The sequence below is a fragment of the Tamandua tetradactyla genome, chromosome 16 (assembly GCF_023851605.1).
Source record: "Tamandua tetradactyla isolate mTamTet1 chromosome 16, mTamTet1.pri, whole genome shotgun sequence".
NCBI lineage: Eukaryota > Metazoa > Chordata > Mammalia > Pilosa > Myrmecophagidae > Tamandua > Tamandua tetradactyla.
This window is the reverse complement of record NC_135342.1, coordinates 43,922,610-43,943,634: the sequence shown is the minus strand read 5'-3', so window position 1 is coordinate 43,943,634 and position 21,025 is coordinate 43,922,610. Positions and strand designations below refer to the sequence as shown.

Below are 21,025 nucleotides of genomic sequence, written 5' to 3'. Positions count from 1 at the left end.
TACAGAGAAGGTGGGGTTTAACAAATGAGTATGACTGCTAAATCATTATATTGTTATTTCTTTTAGTCTCCAGTATCTTACAGCAGCTAGAAGTAAAAACCTAAAATGGTGGAATTATAACCTATACCAAACTCTGAAATCTGTTCTACAACTAATTGTTGCAATGTGTTTTGAAATTTGTTGCTTTTTTTGTATGTCTGCTATTTTTCACAAAAATGAAAAACAATTTCTTCTAGTCTCCAGTGTTTTGAAGCAGCTAGAAGGAAAAAATCTGTAATAGTGGAAAATAACCCAGAACAAACTCTGAAATCTGTTCTGCGTCTATTTGTTGAAGTGTACTTTGAAAATCATTGCTTTTTCTTTCTTTTTTTTGAAAATATGTTGTACTTAATAAAAAAATTTAAAAAAAAGACAATTTTCTGATAGGATGTGTACAACTGATATCTAAAAACTAAAATGCAGTATGAAGCACACAACAGCATGTACAAAGCAGTTTTATTAATAAAAGATTAATATGAATATGGTAATTCAGATTAGATCTAACTTCCAGTTTATAGAAACTGCAGAAGATAAAGGAACCAACTTAATACAAGAAAGCAATCAGAAAATTCAGAAGGTTGGACTTATATGGGACAACCCACCTAGACGATGAGGGTTAAAAAAAAAAAAAAGGGGACGCAAAGGATAGGTCAAGTCTACTTAAAATTTAGGCCTAAGAGTCACCCCCAAGAGAGCCTCTTTTGTTGCTCAGATGTGGCCCCTCTCTCCAGCCGACACAACAAGCAGTCTCACCACCCTACCCCTCTCTATGTGGGACATGACTCCCAGGGGTGTGGACCTTCCTGGCAACGTGGGACAGAGATCCTGGAATGAACGGAGACTCAGCATCAAGGGATTGAGAAAACCTTCTCGACCAAAAGGGGAAAGAGTGAAATGAGACAAGTGTCAATGGCTGAGAGATTCCAGAGTGGAGAGGTTATCCTGGAGGTTATTCTTATGCATCAAGTAGATATCATCTTGTTATTCAAGATGTAATGGAGAGGCTGGAGGGAACTGCTTGAAAATGTAGAGCTGTGTTCCAGTAGCCATGTTTCTTGAGGATGATTGAATAATGATATAGCTGTCACAGTGTAACTGTGTGATTGTGAAAACCTTGTGTCTGATGCTCCTTTTATCTACCTTGTCAACAAAGGAGTAGAACATATGGAATAAAAATAAATAATAGGGGGAACAAATGCTAAAATAAATTTATTTTAAATGCTAGTGATCAATGAAAGCGAGGGGTAAGGGGTATGGTAGGTATCTTTTTTTTTTTCTTTTTCTTTCCTGTGTTCGTTTTATTTCTTTTCCTATTGTCTTTTTATTTCTTTTTCTGAATTAATGCAAATATTCTAAGAAATGATGAATATGCAACTAAGTGATGATATTGTGAATTACTGATTATGTATGTTGCTATTTTATTTTGCTTAATTTTTTAATTAATAAATAAATTTTTTTTAAAAAGGGGGGGAGGTGGGTACTGCTAGAGAGAAAACTGTTCTAAATTAAGACTTAGAAGACGCAACCAAAATGAAATATAACGTGTATCTTGTATAGATTCTGTTTAAACAAACTATACGTAAACAGATATTTTGGGGACAATTTAAAAATATGAATGTGCATCAGATATTAGATATAGTAAGAAGTTACTACTGCAATTGATGCTGGAAGGAACTATCACAACAGGCTGTGGACAGACTTCCCATTAGTTTGTGCATTCCGAGTGCCCTTTCCTTGTTGATACTGTGTTTTGTGAGACCTTTTTTTTTTCCTTTGACTTGGTTTTTATATATTTATATATTTTTTGCCTAGACTTCTCTTTGAATGTGAACGTGCTGGCCTTGTGGCTAGGACACCTTCTTTCCACCTGCCTCCCCTCATATGTTCTGGAATTCTAACATTTTTTCTGTTCATTTGTCTGCCTCCAGAAACAGTCATTTAGGGTATAGTTTACAATCAATGTAATTGGGAGATGAATGTTCTTCCCTAATGTCTAGGTTTCTGAGGTATAATTCTGTTCTACATCTTTAATATCCTGAAGCTCAAAAATGCATTCTGCTGAGTTAATAATTTAGCATAGTATACTGGGAAAACTGACTTAGGAAGTGGGCCACATAACAGGTTATAGATGGTAGCAGCTCTGAGCTGGTTAAAGTTATTACTACGTGTGCTGCCACTACTTAGATGATAACCAGGGTACTGAGTTGAGTATGTAAACCTTCTATCTTTGAATGAAATTAATAAATGTTCTTCTTGGCTTTGTATCATGTCCAAAGAAGTATCACTGGGTTGGCTTACAGCTGCAATCCAGCCATGTGGTTTGGTAGATGCTTCAGAAGGGAGAAAAATGGGAAAATGATGGCAGACTGGGAGGCACCAGAAGATTCCCATGCTGAGATACTCTTATCCTTATGTCTATTCCATACAATCTTGGACTTCTCCCACTCATTGACTTTTTTGACCCACTTTTTACTTCCCTTAAAAGTTTAATTAAGTTCAACATATTCTCTGCTAGTTGTTTCAGTTTCAGTGGAATACTGTATTTCTAGTTTATTATAACAAGAAATTATTCTCTCAAATAAAATGATAGTCTCAAGCATAGGAATGATTATTTTTAATATACATAACACATTCATTTGTATATGTGTACACATACAAAGCCACACAACCTCTCTCTCACTTACTAGTACATATATAAAAAATTCCTGGAATGACAAAGAAGAAATTGGTAACAGTAGCTACTTTTCCAAAGGTGAACTGGAAGTTTAGGGATAAAAGTGATTCTTTTCATTATATGTCCTTTTGTACTTTTCTAATTTGTTTTGCTTTATGCATGCATCATCTTTCCAAATTCTTAATATTAGTTACTGTTATAAAGTTTTTACAGGTTAAGAAGTACTTTGCAATATTCAGATTATTACCCTTTCATCAGAAATCAACACATCAGCAATTATCATTAGCACAATGAAGGGTAATTTTACTATTATTATTACCCTTTTAGTTACTAGTGATGCTAAAAATATTCTACATCAACATTTACTTTTCCCCCATTTCTAATCAAATAACATTTCATGGTTAGAAGCATACTGTTTTTACCTTAAGTGTTTCAAGAGTACCATCTTCTTTGGCCAGGACGCTGCCAGTGATTCCTAAAATACTAACGACATTTACTCTAACCCCGATGTTACTACTGTAAGCACCTGCTTTGCAAAATGTCATCAGCTGATCAGGTGTCATGCACTGTTGAAAGAGAAAAACATATTTGCTGTGTTAAACTCAACCAATCCCTAAGGCATGTGGAAACAGAACTGACAGAATCTCTTCAATAGGCTGCATGATTCTACAAGAGACAAAGTCTTAGCAAAGAAGACGTTACATATTTTAAGCACTGGCAAATACAGCTCTAGCTATATTTTTCAAACAAACTGAGGCCTATTCACATCACTGCCATTATCCAATGTATCAGAGCTGCAAGTCTATACAGAGGCTTCAGTTCCTAGCAGTTTCATTCGAAGATTTCTTTTCATTCCAGGTACAGCAACTACAAAAATTCCAATTTCTTTTTAACAGTGATCATAAAAAAGGCTTGGAAAATTAAATAGGGTCATGTAGCTCTATTTAAAATGGGCTGAATTTCTATAGGACACATTATCATAAATTATTATGCTACTTTGGGACACAAATTATTGTAAACTACTAAAAATTATGAAGACCATTAAATTATATGGTGTTTCTACCAGGTAGTGATAATTCCCATTTTAAGCTAATGTGAACACTCACTTGGAAGCAGTTACCACAAGAGAGCTGAGGCAGGTGTCACGTTACCAGGCAATCTTCTGTAGGAGGCCACAGTGTGGTACATTAAGAGCTGGGGACTTAGAGTCACACAAACTTGGGTTCAAATCCTAGCCTCACTACTTACTGGGCAATCAGGCACAAGTTACTTAATCCCCCAAAATTGTCCACTTCTCCATCGGTAAACGGGTATAATAAAAATAAGCATTGCAGAGTTGCTAGGAGAATTAAATAAGATGATGCATATAAAGCACTCACTAAATATTAGCTGCTGCTATTTATAATATTGTATGGTTCTAAATCATCATACTCATTTTTAAATCACTTTCATTGCTTCAGCCAACCTTAGAGATAACTGTTAAAGAGCTAAGTTTCTCAGGAAATACCCTAATCACAAAAATTCTGCAAACTGTGATATTTCTTACAGTCAGGACCAGGCTGTGGTGAATAATAAAGGCATGCTGCATTATCACCAGTACACGTCACAAATGTAAGCAAAGAACTAAACAAGAAGCAGGACAGTCATATTCTAGTCCTGGTGCTGAATTACTTAGCTAATTAATTACAAGACCTTAAACATTTCACTCACAAATGTAGCCCTTAGTTTCCTCTTCTTGCAAAGGAGTCCTTCTACCTCTCAAGTCCTATGCTCATGTCTAATATATAGCCACTTTGAGAAACTGTGTTCTTAATATATATGATTTACCGTTATCTGAGCATGAAATGAGTTGCTGTCTTTAATTATCAGACTGATGCAGTAAGTGCATGCATACCATGGAAAAATCAATAAAAAATATCTTTTATTCCTATAGGCCCGATGGTATAGAGTTTTGACTCTCCCAATAGTCACATAGAAGGCCAGGTTACTATTATGACTCACATTTCATAGAAATTGAGGGTCAAAAGTTATGTTCTTGAAAAGACTGTCAAATATAGGAAGAAATCATTTTAAAACATAAAGAGTATCTATTGGAAGCTAATATCATACATTATATACATCAGTTAAACATCAAAGACATTCACATTAAACTCTGGAATAAGATAAAGTTGGAGAAGCACTGCTCTAGAGGTTGACAGGGATGGGAGTGGCTAAGGCAGGAAGGAAGACAAGAGCAGTGGAGAAGAGGAGGCCCAAGGACTGTGAAGTCAGGTTGTGGAAGCATCACCTATGTGGACACTGAGAATTATGACACGACCATGAAGGAAAGACGAGTGTACTAGAAGTGGTAAATGATTATAACCAGGAGCAGGACTGAGCAATATTATCCAATGATATGTTAATCGAAACTGGAAGATTTCAGAAAAGAACGAAGGAAAATGGTTTAGAACAGGGGATCTCAAACTTTACTGGGCATTAGAAATCACCTGGAGAACTTGTTAAAAGACAGACAGCTTGGTCCCTCTCTAAAGGTACTGCTGCAATATGTCTGGGGTAAGGTCCTAGAATTTGTCCATAGATACATAAAGAAAGAGACCACCAGTACAAGAGAAAAAGACAGGAACTGTCACTTAAAAAGAAATACAAAAGCCCTTAAAATTATGAGGTGAACCCACGGATTAATCTTAACATCATTATATTATGACATTATATATAATTTGTGAAATAAAAAGAAGTATATTATGCATGCTCTAGTTAGATATTGCTATCTACCAACTTGCCAAACCCCAATCAAAACTATTCCTGCCAGTCCTAAAGAATACCTAGGGCATTGCATATGATTCTACAAAGGTTCCATGCACAAGGGTAACTTTCCAAAACCTACAACCTCCAGATGGGTCCCTAGACCAGTAAGTTCTGAAGAACAGAGAGGCCAGCCCTTCCAGAACATGAATTAATTCCATTCTCCTATCCCATATTATCAATAGCCCCTTCCAACATGAGAAAGTTAGATTGGGAATAGTCCAAATACCCCTAAAAAGTGGGAGAAAGATCAAAGGTGATAATGAAGTTATACAAAGAAGGCAGGGTTTAACAAATGAGTATGAGTGCTGAATCATGATATTGATATTTCTTTTAGCTTCCAGTACCTTAGAGCAGCTAGAAATAAAAACCTAAAATTGTGGAACTGTAACCCATACCAAATTCTAAAATCTGTTCTACAACTAACTGTTGTGATGTACTTTGAAATGTATTGTTTTTATGAATATATATTAAAGAGAAAGATGAAGATAACAGAAGATAGGATTTAACAAACAAGTATTACTGCTAAATCATTATATTAATATTTCTGTTGGTCTCCAGTGTCTTGGAACAACTAGAAGAAAAAATGAAAAATCGTGGAACTGTAACTCATACCAAACTTAAAAATCTGTTCTATAACTACTTGATAAAATGTACTTGGAAATTTATTATTTTTTGTATATATGCTATATTTCACAATAAAAATAAAAACATTTAAAATCTCATTGGGCAAATGTTGCTAAGCACCCCTATGATGAAGGAGAATATTTCTTGTTTAGGTTCTTGTTCTGCTCTTTAAGAATGGATCCCTCATCTATTGTTCACTAGAGAAAGTGTTAGCAAATATAGACCACAGGCCAAAAACAATTATGAACCTGAATCTAATCAAGCTTCTAGAACTAGCTACCAACTCATAGGAACCATGGGAGACAGAGGGAAAGGTTAAATAACATGGTCATGATAAATCAGCCAAATCGAAGAAAGTAGAAAATTCTACAGGACGCATGATAGTTTCTTTGAAGAATAAATGGTATGAGGAAAAGGGAGTAATTATGGGAAATGTTGTAGATTAGACAATTTAAGAGAACAAAATATCCTCCAAAAGCAACGTGGAAAGCTTGCTTAGATCCTGATTTTGAACAAACTAATAGTAAAAAGACATTTAAAAAGGTAATCAGGGAAAAGTGAACTCAGACTGTGCAACAGATAATTAGGAAATGCCTATTAATGTGGGGTTTTGGTGTAACAGTATTGCAGTTAAATTTTTCTTTTTAAAGTTATTTCCTGTCAAAGACACACAATGAAATACATAAAAAAGAATTTATGGGTGAAATGATACAATGTCTAGGATTTGCTTTAAATTGCTCCAGGGAAGAGGGGTGCAAGAGCAGTTCAGTAGTAGAAATTGTGCCTGCCAGACACTGGGTTTGATTTCTGACCCATCCACTATCCCCCACCAAAAAAAAAAAAATCAACAAATGGTGCTGCAATAGTGGGGATAGTCACATTGGAAAAGAACACACGGCATATCCAAAAAAAAAAAAAAAAGCTCCAGGGAAAAATAAGTAGGGGAAATGAATGAAAAAAATATCCAGATGTCAAGTGCTGAAGCTTGGTGACAGGAGCAAGTGGGTTCAGTTTATGTTTGCTTTTAAGAATATTTGAAAACTTCCTTAATAACAAGTTAAAAAAAGCAGTGAGGAGCCTATCAGAAAGGGGGAGATGGTGAACTATGGAAAGTCAGAAGGGCATGCTTGAAAACTTCTATACAAAATGTTTAAAAAAGACAAAAGATGAGTAGTGCAACAGTGGCTCAGTGGCAAGAATTCTCTCCTGCAGAGCCAGAGACCCGGGTTCAATTCCCGGAGCATGCCTATACCAAAAAAAAAAAAAAGGCAAAGGACAATCAGAGAAAACATTTACAATATATACATTACTCAAAAGATTATATAGAAAGAGATTCTACAATCAATAAAATCACATGCATATATGTTGGGGTGGGGGAGAGGAAGAAGAGATTTTACTTTTTTACTTTATGCATTTTTGTTTTTGAACTATGAGATTCTTCTCACAAAGATCATGCATTCCTCTTGAAATAAATAATTTTTAATTAGGTAAGGAATGAATTTTGCCTCCATAATACAGACTCTTCCCAAGGTTTGCATAAAATGTTTAAAAATCTTACCTGAGAAATGTTCTTGGAGGCCATTGTTTGCAAAAGGGCCCTCAGGGCACTACTTATGGCTTCTAGGAAGTCGGCATGTTTAGCAAAATCTAAAACACAAAGAATGAGATGTAAGACTTATCTTTCTCCAAGACAAGTTATTTTGTACAAAAAGACACAGAATCAAAAGAAAGTAAACAAACATTAATCATATGCTATTATGATAAAAACACTTTTGGCATTTAAGCTAAAACTTTCATTAGTTAACAGCCCCTGTAAAGTACATACTTAAAGTTTATGTTCTTTGCCAGCACTCTAACAGTCTGATCTGTTCAAAGTTACATTTCTGTCCTTTCCTGGGATGCACAGCCACGAGTGAAATAATGAGAACAAGCGATTGTTCTCCAGACATTCCCTGACTTGCAGTCATTCAATTTTCATTTGACTCATACACTGCCACATCATTAACCTGAACAGCTTTTGTAGACTGAATACAGCTTTTCACAGATCACCATCACAGCACTGGGCAGCCTCAGGTGGGGTCGTCTCCCTAATCCAAGTGCTTCCTTTCTAGTCCAAATCCACTGTCCAGTCAAGAACTCCGTTGTTTGTGCAGGCCAGGCCACTATGGCTTTCACTGACCTAACTCCCCATACTTACTCCTTCCTATTTCTTGTCTCCAACACTTCTTTTTGCCCTTCTACTCATACAAGCAAAAGAAAACAGCAGCAATAAACAATTATGCTAGTAAAGTGAGGGTCATCCAAGTGAGCTAGTTCCCTCTTCCTTTCTTGACCTGGAGTGGCAAATACTTTCCAAAAACGGCCACAACAGTATTTCTAGTTCTACATGAAGCTTGCCACTTCCCCTAAAGATGTGGAGTCTATTTCCCTTCTCCTTGAATCTGGGTGGGACTTTGTGGCTTCTTCAACCAGCAGACCACCCCTGAAGTGACAAGGCTAGCACTTCCACTTGATAGGCATACACACACACTCTTTTCTCTTTTGACTCTTGCCCCTCGAACCTAGTCATCATGCTATGGGGAAGTCTAGGTCACATGAGAAGACCACATGTGGGTGTTCTGGCTGTCTAACTCAGCATTAACTGGCTGATAAGTGAACAAGACTTCAGATGCTTCTTTCAGGTCTGAGTCCTCCAACAAATCCTAGACTAGGGTTTCTCAACTATTGACTAATTCTTTGCTGTAAGGGTTTGTCCTGTGCATTGCAAGATGTTTATCAGCATCTCTGGCCTCTACCTACAGGAACCAGATACCAGAAGCAACCCCCAGTCGTGATAACCATAAATGTCTTCAGACACTGCCAAATGTCCCTTGAGGGACAAAACCGCCCCTAGATGAGAAATAGTTTCCTAGACCAGATATTGTGGAGCAAATATAAGCATCTTCAGGGTACCTTGTCTAAATTCCAGACCTACTGAAACTGCTAGAAAGAAGAAATGATTGTTTCAAGCTATACCTAGACATTCTACAACATCTCACATCATTTTAGTCTCTACTCAAATGTCACTTCCTTCTAAATTATCGTTGTTTGAAGCCACACAAAGTTTGGGAGTTATGTGCTAGGTAGTTAACAGATACCTCAGTTTCCTGCTCTATGGTACATGAGACCTTATAAAGATTCTGACTCCCATTTTTAGGTTGTCTGGGCTACAGTGAGAAAGCTTCTACACAAGTTATAATAAAGGTGTATGTATTTTTTGTGTTCTCATATTCAGATATATATTATACTCAAAAGTAGGGGGTTTTCTGTAAGTATCCAGAGCAGACAAAAGGACAGCTTTGAGATCAGACAGACCTAGGATGAAAGCCTGCCTTTGACATTTTATGATCTCACTTCATTTTGGTCTCTGCTCAAATGTCACCTCTTTATTTTCATACAAAACTACCTAGTGCGGCACCCTACATCATCTTTTTCTTCTTCATAGCCAAAACTGTATTTAACTGTTTGGAAATGGACAGAGGTGGTGGCAGCGTGATATGGTGAGTGTAATTAACAGCACTGAATTATGTGTGTGACTGTGGTTGAAAGGGGAGGTTTAGAGTCGAGTATGTCACTAGAAGCATAGTCCCACTAGAATGGGACTGTATAACACAGTGAGCAGTTGCACGCTTTATCCTGTTCTAAAACTGGTTGTGGTGATGAATGAACAACTAGATACTGTGAACCATTTTGTACATTTTGGGTGGACTGAATGATATGTGAATATATTTCAATAAAAAACTGCTTTAAAAAATCCTCAATTAACATTTATTTACTAGAATGTAGGCTCCATGAGCACAGGGATCTTATGTATCTTATTCATGGCTATATTCCTATGACCTAAAACAGTGCATGACATAAAGTACTCAATGTATAAGTGCAAAAATAATGGATGACCTTGGAGAAGTTCCTTAAACTCTAAAATTCAGCTTTCTCAATCCCTGAATGTATGCTGCCATTTTAATTATAATGAAAAAAAGCTTTCCACTTTCCTAATATGTGGGGAGACATGGAATCCTAAACAATTTTGGAGCTCAGGTAATGGAGAAAAATGACAGACTGATCCAATATGAAAATACAAAATTGCTACAAAATTCTTGATGTTTGGAAGAACAACAGTTTTTAATGGAGACAAAGATATTATTACTGTGCTGAATAATCCAAGGTCCAGTTTCTTCAATACGTATTCATCACACATGGAAGGTTGGTTCAGATTATAAATCTCTCAAAATACCACAAACACATCATTATATGCACAGATTTTCAAAATACTGCAATGACAGTGACCTGTAATAGGTTATTTCTGTCAAAACAGCAACATGACTGTTAGGATACCTAAGAGCATTCATATTTCTGGACTTCTTTTTTTTTAATAATTAAAAGACTGTCAATAAAAAGTCATGAAACTAGATTTTTTTAGGAAACAAAGTGCTTAGGGCAGTGTGACAGTGGCTCAGAAGCAGAATTCTCGCCTGCCATGGTGGAGACTCAGGCTCGATTCCCAGTACCTGCCCATGCAAAAAAACCCAAAAAACAAAAAACAATGTGCTTAATTTGATTTTCCCACAATTCAGGAACTTTCTATTATTTCCCTGGGGCTAAGCTTGATATGGCTTTCCTGTGGACTTTCCAGGTAATGAATGTGCATCTGTGTCCACAAATAGCCAGATGAAACATATCTGAGTATTTTCTGTATAGCAGAGGCACAGAATATGCACATTTATATATAGTGAAACAAATTTTCATGCAGGTTAGGAGTGGGACTTGTGTTAACTTGATCAGACACTTAACTGAGAAATGCACCAGAGGCAAACGGTGGCAGTTTGTCAAACTAGGGCAGAACAGGGTGACCTCAACGGCTTGATGCCAGATGGAGACTTGGGTAGGTCCTGTTGTCTTGATCATCTGGGTTCCTGGCTGCGGACTCTCTCATTTGGCCCTGCCATTCACATTTGGAATGGGTATATGGGGGTGGGCAGCACACAATCAGTAACAGCCTTCTCCCTCCTCACCTTACGGAACACTCCCCTGGGCAAACGTGAGCCAGAATGCCAGCCACAGCCAGGAAAAACAAATCCCCATACCTCCCAGATTTCATGCAGGTTTAATAGAAGGCTGGGAGAGAAACACAAAGCTATAATCATCATCTAGCCTGCTCAGACTGACAAGCCACCTTTATACTCCAGCACTTGCCTACTCCTGGCTGGAATGAAGGTAGCACTGTCCACTAGCCTAGCTATATAAAATGCTTAGGTACAGCTAGCCTTGGCTTTCACATAATTTCTCCAGCTAATGAATGCACAAAGAGCCTGAGATCACTTGATGACAACATACGTTAACTGACAAAAGTCGAAAGTTCTCTAGAGACAGATCAATAAATTTATGGGTTTCGAAATATTTACTTAATTTTTAGAAATTTGTAAAATATGTACCATTAAACACACAGGACCTCTTATGAATTTCAAGGATATAAAATAGATGTTTAAAACACTGGAACCAACGCCCTGCTCCCCCCCCCCCCCATTGCAGCTGTATATTCTTCACCATGATCATTTTTAAAATATTTGTATCACTCTAGAAAAAGAAATTAAAAAAAAAAAAAGAACTCTTAGATCTTGCACCAGATTGAAAGTATTAGGTACTCCAAAAAAGCCATGTTTTAATTCTGATCCCATCTTGTGAGGGCAGCAGTTTCTTTTAATCTTGACTCAATACTGTAGGTTGGAATGTTTGATTAGATTATCCCCACGGAGATGTGGTGCTCAATTGTGGGTGTGACCTTTGATTAGATGGAGATATGACTCCACCCATTCCAGGTGGGTCTTGATTAGTTTACTGGAATCTTTTAAAAGACAAAACACTTTGGAGAGAGCCAAAAATGACAGACACCTCAGAGCCACCAGAATGGACGGAGTCCCAGGGAAGTCACTGAAGAAGCCTGGAGAGAAACCTAGCAGATGTCACCATGTGCCCTTCCAGCTAAGAGAAACCCCAACATCATTGGGCCTTCTTGAACCAAGGTATCTTTCCCTGGATGCCTTAATTTGGACATTTTCATGGCCTTAGAACTGTAAACTTACAATTTAATCAATTCCCCTTTCTAAAAACCATTCCAGTTCTGGTATATGGCCTTCTGGCAGCTTGTAAACTAACACATCCCATAACCCTCACTTCTCCCTCTCATTGACCACTAGTATTTCAATCTACTCAAGTTATTTTACCCTTATTTCCGCCTATTATTTAATGTTTTTTTTTATCCTTTTTGTTTTTTTACTCATCTGAATAAAAGGAACATAAGGCATGAAAAAAAGTTTTCACAATCACACAGTCACACTGTAAAAGCTACATAGTTATACAGTCCTCTTCAAGAATCAAGGCTACTGGAATAGTTTGACAGTTTCAGGTTCTCCTCTCTAGCCACTCCGATACAACATAAACTAAAAAGGGATACCTATATTATGCGTAAGGACAACCTCCAGGATAAGGGAGTCAGGTCCCATGCTGCTAGGTGGATTTATACCTTGGGCATCATGTCTCACAGAGGGGGGAGAGCAGTGAGTTTACTTGCCAACTTGGCTTAGAAAGGCCACATCTGAGCAACAAAAGAGCTCTCTGGGGATGACTCAGGCATAATTATCAGTAGGCTTAGTTTCTCCTTTGCAGGAATAAGCTTCATAGAAGCAAGCCCCAAGGTTGAGGGATCAGCCTATTGAGTTGGTTGTGGGATCAACTTTTTTGAGTGAACATTTATAGAGAAACTTGTACTTAGTCAAAATCAACCATGTTGATTTTTTAAAGAGTTCAATTCTTGGACTTAACATTCTATCTAAGAAGAAGTGTTAAATATTATATATCTCCAAGTTTATCCTCAAAAATTCCTAGATACTTCGAAACTGAAAGATACTAACAGAGCAGAAAATTCACAATTTCCACCTTCCTTTCATTCCAGGCATGCATTTTGGACAGGCAAGGCCATGGGAAGGATGGTTTTCACTATAGAAAATATTTTATTTCTTCTCCCTCTGTCTCTCACTATCTTTTTGTTTGGTTTGAATCCCAATAGTTAAATGTGGCCAAGTTAAATGAGATCCCACTATAATCAACTATGAAAATCTGTTAGAAGAACACGCATTAAATCATGTACAGGTAGATCACCTAAAATGAACAGCTAATCACAGTCTCTCTCTAGGTTTTTGTGTACAAATTAAATGAATTCATTATCAGAGACCCATAATTTAGACAGTCAATACCCACATGCAAAGGTGTCTGAAGAAACTTATGTGCGAAGTAAAAAAAAGCAAGGTGTGGAACTGTGTGCACAAGGGCCCTACCATTTGCCTCCTCTACACGCATCCACATATAAACTTTTATATCCACAGACACTCTCTAGAAAACAATATCCAAGAAACTGGGAACAATGGCTGACCCTGGAAAGGACTGAGTGGTTATGGGACAAAGGAGAGAAGTTTTCCACTTTATGTCTCCTAAACAACTTTTCAATTCAGTACTACATATATGCAGTACCCAATCAAACGGTTTTATACCGAAGAAGAAAAATAAAGAATAGAGTATTACCCAAATACTTTAATGAGGCTTAACATTTATGCTATTTGTGATTCAGACTTAGTTGGTCTGACATAACTGCATGCAAATAACCTTAAAAAAATATATGTGCCCATCAGCTTGCTTTCCTATCTTATTTGGATTCTATACCACTGGCAGCTATAAATACATGACTATTAGCGATTGAGAAAGCTTTCTGCAGATTGGATGACAAACTGTACAATTACAAAGTCCAAGTTCCTGATCCTTCAATATTCTGTTCCATCCAAGCAGTCTTTCAGAATAAGACCTAAAGATTTACCTGGCTGAGAAAAGAGAAGTTGTGACAGATGCTGTGCAAGCACCTGAAGGGCTGGAGCTCCTCCCAGATGGTCCACATCCAGGAGGGAAACAAGACTTTGGAGACACACAAGAGCTCTACATTGTACAGTGTTCATCCTGGAAAGGAAGTGAAACAATGCTGTTTACTTCTCTTAATAGTTACCCAACAGAATTCAGTATTGAGTTTTAACCAAGCTTCAGGTTCTGACTGTAGCTATCCGTTAAGTAAAAAGACTATGACAGTTAGCAAAGAATCTTAAAGTGAATTGCTAATGTGCCAAGTCCAGCTGCCCAAGTACTCAAGAACTCTGATGCACAACTCACTCACGGGTGATAATGGATCTGCTTTAGAAAAATTTTCACACAAGTTATAATCTTTAAAAAAAATTTAACATGAAAAATGTTATACATTCATACAATAAAGTGCATGACACATATAGAGTTTAACAAATAACTTATAAAGCAAATGTCCTTATAACTGCCACCCATGCAGGGAATAAACATCACAACCGATCTCAAAGCCCACTTATTCTTCCCAAACTCCACCTCCCGATCCCCTAGAGATAATCATCATTTAGCCTTTTATGGTAAACATTTCCTTGCTTTTCTTCATAGGCTTACCACCTATCTATGAATCCCTAAACAAAATAATTTAGTTCTGCCTGCTTTTTAACTTTATATTAATGGAACCAGTGTATATATTCTTTTGTGTCTTATGTTTTTTGCTCAACATTGTGAGGGACTCTAGTTTGGAGCTTCTGATTGCTGTATATACTATACTGCATGATTATGTCAAAATATATTTATCCATCTACCACTGATGGACACTGAGGCTGTTTCCAGGTTGGGGCAATACGAACCACACCGCTATGAATGTTCTCAAACACGTAACTTAGCGCACGCACACAAACATTTCTCTAGAGCATACAGCCAGAAATGGCACTACAGGGAACTTAGAGGACAACTGTTCTTGAAAATAGAAAAATTCTTACTTTCTAATCAAAGGTTTCCACGTGTGGTTCCTAGAACATATGTCAACTGCAGTGCTGTTTGGAAAGGCCGTTTTCTCAAAAATCTAGATTTGAAAAGGGCAAATATGCAAGCGGTTATGAAAGTAGATTTATTTTTACATGATTCTTTTTTTTTTGACTTTGGGTGCATGGTCCAGGAATCGAACCTGGGTCCCCTGCATGAAAGGTGAACATTCTGTCACTGAACTACCCATGCACCTTATATAACCTTTTATAGAAATTCCAATATATTACTTCTAAGTGGCATGGCTAGGCTTGAATAAGATACAGGGATCTTTTATTGGGCTGCCAGTACTAATTCTATTTTATTTCCTGGATCTTATCAATTATCCACTAGCTGGAAGCATGAGCTTACTTCTTTTGTGTACAGAACAAATATTTTTAACTCCTTCCCATGCTCCATAATGACCACACCATGAAAAGAGATTACCTTCTTTGGAATGAGGTAGTTGGTGAGAGCTGTGTGAACTTCATGGGAGAGGCATAGAGGTGACAGCAACTGCCCACAGCCATCACTGAAAGAATTCTCCATAAATACATCACTTTCATCACTGCTTGAAAGCTCTTCCCATTCATCATCGGAGGGATCTGGAAAGTGTGCATCCGGTACATAACTAATATTTAAGAAAAATCCCCAAAAAGCTGCCCTCTCAGCCCTAGGGTAAAAATGTCTAAATGTAAACTTGTAACAAACCTTCACTGCAGCACATGTTGACGATAATTTCTAGAGCAGTCTGTTGAGCTGTCAGTAGTGCAATGGTCTGTCTCAGTTCCCTGTCGATGGGCTAAAAAGCAAACAAATAATTCTCAATGCTTGGGAAAATATTTTAGCATAAACTGTCTTAGTTAAAGCATACTAAAAGATTTTTGCACTTGGAACAGAGTACATGGCGGGTGGGGTGGGTGGAAGAAAATCATAAAGTGCTAGAATTACAAACAGGCATTATAATTCCTCTTGGCACTCTGGAGCATGCTATTAATGGGGTTTCAATCTATCTGGAAGGTTACTCTCTAAGTGAAGCTTAGTTTGCTGGAGAAGAATGATAAATAGTCAGGAATTCTGAACTTAATTTACCCTGAAACTTGATTTCATATTTCAAAAAGCAGCTCAGCATACGAAGCTTTAAAAAAAATAGTCCATCTCAGACACAGGGTACCTATACACAACTAACCTGCTTTCAGATGCTTAAATATCTTCTTGGAAAGCGTACATTAACAAGCCCTTATATGATCAAGAATGCGTGGCTATGCAGCAGACAGGCTTGATTCCTGGCTTTTGGGGGAAGATTACAAGAAAGTATATCTTTAAGAATGCAGAGGGGAACCTATGTCTCTGAAAATATATAACATGATCAATTAACATTTCTTAAAGTAGATGATACAAATTTACATGATGCTAATTCTCAATCACTTATGAAAAATGAAATGGTCACAGTGATATTCCAAAATAGTGCGTAAGTTAAAAATAACATATTTTTCAAGACTTTAGTGTCTGAGTGTTTCCAAATTTTGACAGCCTTCTGTCTTTTTAATAGCTGCATAATATTCTATGAAATGGACATACTATAATATACTAAAAAGTATACTACTAGTGTGGGACCGTTTAGATTATTTTATCTTATTTTCTCAGATCTAGTAGGTTGTAAGTTAAAAACACATCTATATGTTGCAAATCTAAGTAATGCCATTGAATCTGTACACTTAAAAGGCAAATTTTATTAAATATATTTTACCACAATTTAAAAAACCCCAAACACATCTAAAGATCCTGTCATGGTTAGGGACAGGTGTCAACTTGGCCAAGTTGTGGTACCTGTTCATCTGATTGGGCAAGCGCTGGCCTGTCTGTTGCAATGAGGACATTTCCTAGGATTAGGTCATGATCACGTCAGCTACATCCACAGCTGATTCCATTTGTAATCAGCCAAAGGGGAGTGTCTTCTGCAATTAGTGATGCTAAATCCAATCATGGGAAGCCTTTTAAGGACTCAGAGGAGACAGGTTCCATTCCTGCTTTGGCTGGTGAGCCTCTCCTGTGGAGTTCATCCAGGCCATCCATTGGAGTCATCGGCTTCGCAGCCTGCCCTGTGGATTTTGGACTCTGTGTTCCTACGGTCACGTGAGACACTTTCATAAATTTTATATTTGCAAGTGTTCCCTGTTGATTCTGTTTCTCTAGAGAACCCTAACTAATACATCTTGGTACCAGGAGTGGTTCTTAAGGAACAGAATCTTAAAAATGGGTTTTTATGAATGGTTTTCTACTCTGACTGGGCTCAGAGACACTAAGGACTCTGATTCCTGTAATCAGAATGACACTCCCAATCCATGGACTGAGTTGGCAAAGGAGATAGTCAAAATATCATCATTCGATTCTCCTAATGCTTCGCTTGTACGAAGCCAGACTCTGGGGGATAATGTTTTTGACACCTTTACAGAGTTCTGTAGAAATAAGAGTTATAGAGATGTTGGTTGGTTGTTGTTAGATACACTGTCTACATTAAAGGGTGAAAGGGATGGACTTAAGGCTTCAAACAAGAAGCTTAAGTGCTGTCTGAAAGATGTAGAGGTTTCTATGAGTATCCTGAAGGAAAATTTTATTTCCTGTAGCCGTAGACTTGAGATCTCTGAAAATCAGACTCAGAATCTTATTGTTAGAGTAGCAACTTTACAATGTAAACTGAAATCTCAGTCTTGCATGGTGTCTGCCGTTAAAGTGAGGGCATTGATTGGAAAGGAGTGGGACCCTGAAAAATGGGATGGTGACATATGGATTGATAATGATCTTGGGGGTGAGGCTGAAACCCTAGACCATGCTGAGCCTTCTTTAGATAACCCTGTAATAGTCTGCCCTGAGGACATAGCCGCCCCACCTCCAGCCTGCCTTGAGGAATTGGCCACCCAACCTCCTCCTGAAGGGATTAGCCCTAGAGTTATTAATCCTGTTTCACCAGATGAAACTGCAAGTGAAAGCCCTAAAGCAAATGGCTTGGAAGATATTTCTAATTCTTTTCATGACCCACCCCCACCACCCCTCATTTCTTCTAGACCTATAACTAGACTAAAGTCCCAACAGGCCCCTAAAGGTGAGGTACAAAGTATCACACATGAGGAGGTACGTTATACTCCAAAAGAACTGTGTGAGTTTTCCAATTTATATAGACAGAAATCAGGGGAATATGTGTGGCGATGGATTTTAAGAGTGTGGGATAATGGTGGGAGGAATATAAGGCTGGATCAGGCTGAATTTATTGATATGGGCCCACTAAGCAGAGATTCTGCATTCAATGTTATGGCTAGAGCAGTTAGAAAAGGTGTTAACAGCTTGTTTGGGTGGTTGGTTGAAACATGGATCAAAAGGTGGCCAACATTACCTGAGGTTGAAATGCCAGAACTGCCCTGGTATAATGTAGATGAGGGGATCCAGAGGCTTAGAGAGATTGGGATGTTAGAGTGGATTTATCATGCAAAGCCTGCTCTTACACCCCAGGAATGTCCAGAAGATGCACCTTTTACCAGAACAGTGAGAAATAAGTTTGTGAGACTAGCACCATCATCCCTCAAGAGCTCTGTGGTTGCACTTCTCTGTAGGTCAGATATTACTGTAGGAACTGCTGTCACTGAGCTGGAATCCTTAAACACAATGGGGATGACAGGATCCCGAGTTGGCAGAAGCCAGGTGGCAGCACTTAATCACCAAAGACAGGGTAGACGTGGGTATTATAATAGACAACAAACTCAAAGGAGGCATCAAAATTATATGACACGCAAATTCGTGAAGCGCTCCATATTTTTCAGCTGGATTGATAGAACGGTGGAATGGCCTTTTGAAAACTCAATTACGGTGCCAACTAGGTGGCAAAAACTTGAAAGGCTGGGGTAATGTTCTCCAGGAAGCTGTGTATGCTCTAAATCAGCGTCCGCTGTATGGTGCTGTTTCTCCCATAGCCAGGATCCATGGGTCCAGGAACCAAGGGGTGGAAATGGGTGTGGTGCCACTCACTATTACTCCTAGTGATCCACTAGGAAAATTTTTGCTTCCTATCCCTGCTACCCTGAGTTCTGCTGGTCTACAGGTTTTAGTTCCAAAACGGGGTGTGCTTTCTCCAGGAGAAACAACAGTGATACCACTGAACTGGAAGTTAAGATTGCCACCTGGCCATTTTGGGCTACTTATGCCTCTGGATCAACACACCAAGAAGGGGATTACATTATTGTCTGGGGTAATTGACCCTGACTATCAGAAGGAAGTAGGACTGCAACTACATAATGGAGGTAAAGAAGAGTTTTCTTGGAATATAGGAGATCCCCTGGGGCGTCTATTAGTACTACCATGCCCTGTGATTAAAATCAATGGAAAACTGCAACAACACAATCCAGGCAGGACCACTAATGGCTATGAGACTTCAGGAATGAAGGTTTGGGTCACCCCACCAGGCAAAGAACCACGGCCAGCTGAAATGCTTGCTGAGGGGAAAGGGAACATGGAATGGGTAGTGGAAGAAGGTAGTGATAAATATGAACTTTGACCACGTAATCAGTTCAGAAACGAGGACTGTAATGCTGTTTTGTTTGTGTTATACTATTTATGCTGTAAGATATCAAGTTTAAGGATGAATGTTGCCCAAGGATTTGCAAGCTATTCTGGAGAGATTTAATGTGTTTCCAGTTATATGCAGGACAGTTGAGTATTGTCAGGTAAAAGAAAAAATGTGTGCTTATTTGTTTTCATTTGGAAATTAAGTATGGTCTAAGGTGATATATATATATATATATATATATATATATATATGTGTGTGTGTGCCAAGTTGACAAGGGGTGGACTGTCATGGTTAGGGACAGGTGTCAACTTGGCCAAGTTGTGGTACCTGTTCATCTGATTGGGCAAGCGCTGGCCTATCTGTTGCAATGAGGACATTTCCTAGGATTAGGTCATGATCGCGTCAGCTACATCCACAGCTGATTCCATTTGTAATCAGCCAAAGGGGTGTGTCTTCTGCAATTAGTGATGCTAAATCCAATCATGGGAAGCCTTTTAAGGAGGACTCAGAGGAGACAGGTTGCATTCCTGCTTTGGCTGGTGAGCCTCTCCTGTGGAGTTCATCCAGGCCATCCATTGGAGTCATCGGCTTCACAGCCTGCCCTGTGGATTTTGGACTCTGCGTTCCTATGGTCACGTGAGACACTTTCATAAATTTTATATTTGCAAGTGTTCCCTGTTGATTCTGTTTCTCTAGAGAACCCTAACTAATACAGATCCTGTGGTATATTTCCATTTTCCTTTCTGGACTGTTCATATTCATGTACAACTCACTAGCAACTTCTAGGGTTTTTTTTTTTTTAACACGGGCAGGCTCTGGGAATTGAACGTGGGTCTCTGGCATCGCAGGTGAGAATTCTGCCACTGAGCCACTGTTGCCCTCACCAGCAACTTCTTTATGCAACATTTTAACTGTTACTTGAAATGTGTGTTTGGAAAAAAACAAAACAGCCAATTTAATAGATCTATCTCAGGGATTCCTAAATGTGTATTCCTTTTATCACCAACAAGAACGTATATAAAAATTACTCCTATCTGCTTTGTGTGTGTGTGATAATTCAACTAAATAAACTTTTATTACACTAGTTCAAAGTCAGATAAACGTTATTGGGCTTTCATTCACTTCAAATGTATAATGATTTGTCTTACAAGGAACTTTGGAATTAAGTTCCATTTCTTCACTTAATGCTCCTTCTCAGAACATTTTCCTGTGTCTTTACTGTTATTAAACTGACAAGAACCAACCTAAAAAGGAACGAAGTTTTGATACATGATTTAACATGGATGAATCTTGAAAACAATATGCTAAGTGAAATTAAGTCAGACATAAAAGGAAAGTATTCTGAGTCTACTTATATGAAATATATAGAAGACGCAAATCCATAAAGA

The 21,025-nt window shown here is 38.0% G+C and overlaps 1 protein-coding gene across 3 annotated transcripts in view; it reads right to left on the bottom strand.

Moving 5' to 3' along the window:
• Window positions 1-21,025, bottom strand: part of HEATR3 (HEAT repeat containing 3) — a 44,433-nt gene that overhangs the window by 5,446 nt on the left and 17,962 nt on the right. For all 3 annotated transcript variants that reach the window (XM_077132372.1, XM_077132373.1, XM_077132374.1), the window contains 6 exons: window positions 15,791-15,881; window positions 15,527-15,684; window positions 15,058-15,140; window positions 14,046-14,182; window positions 7,701-7,789; window positions 3,136-3,279 (listed from right to left, as the gene is read on the bottom strand). In XM_077132372.1, coding sequence (XP_076988487.1) covers window positions 3,136-3,279; window positions 7,701-7,789; window positions 14,046-14,182; window positions 15,058-15,140; window positions 15,527-15,684; window positions 15,791-15,881 — 702 coding nt within the window. The remainder of the gene's footprint in view (window positions 1-3,135; window positions 3,280-7,700; window positions 7,790-14,045; window positions 14,183-15,057; window positions 15,141-15,526; window positions 15,685-15,790; window positions 15,882-21,025) is intronic.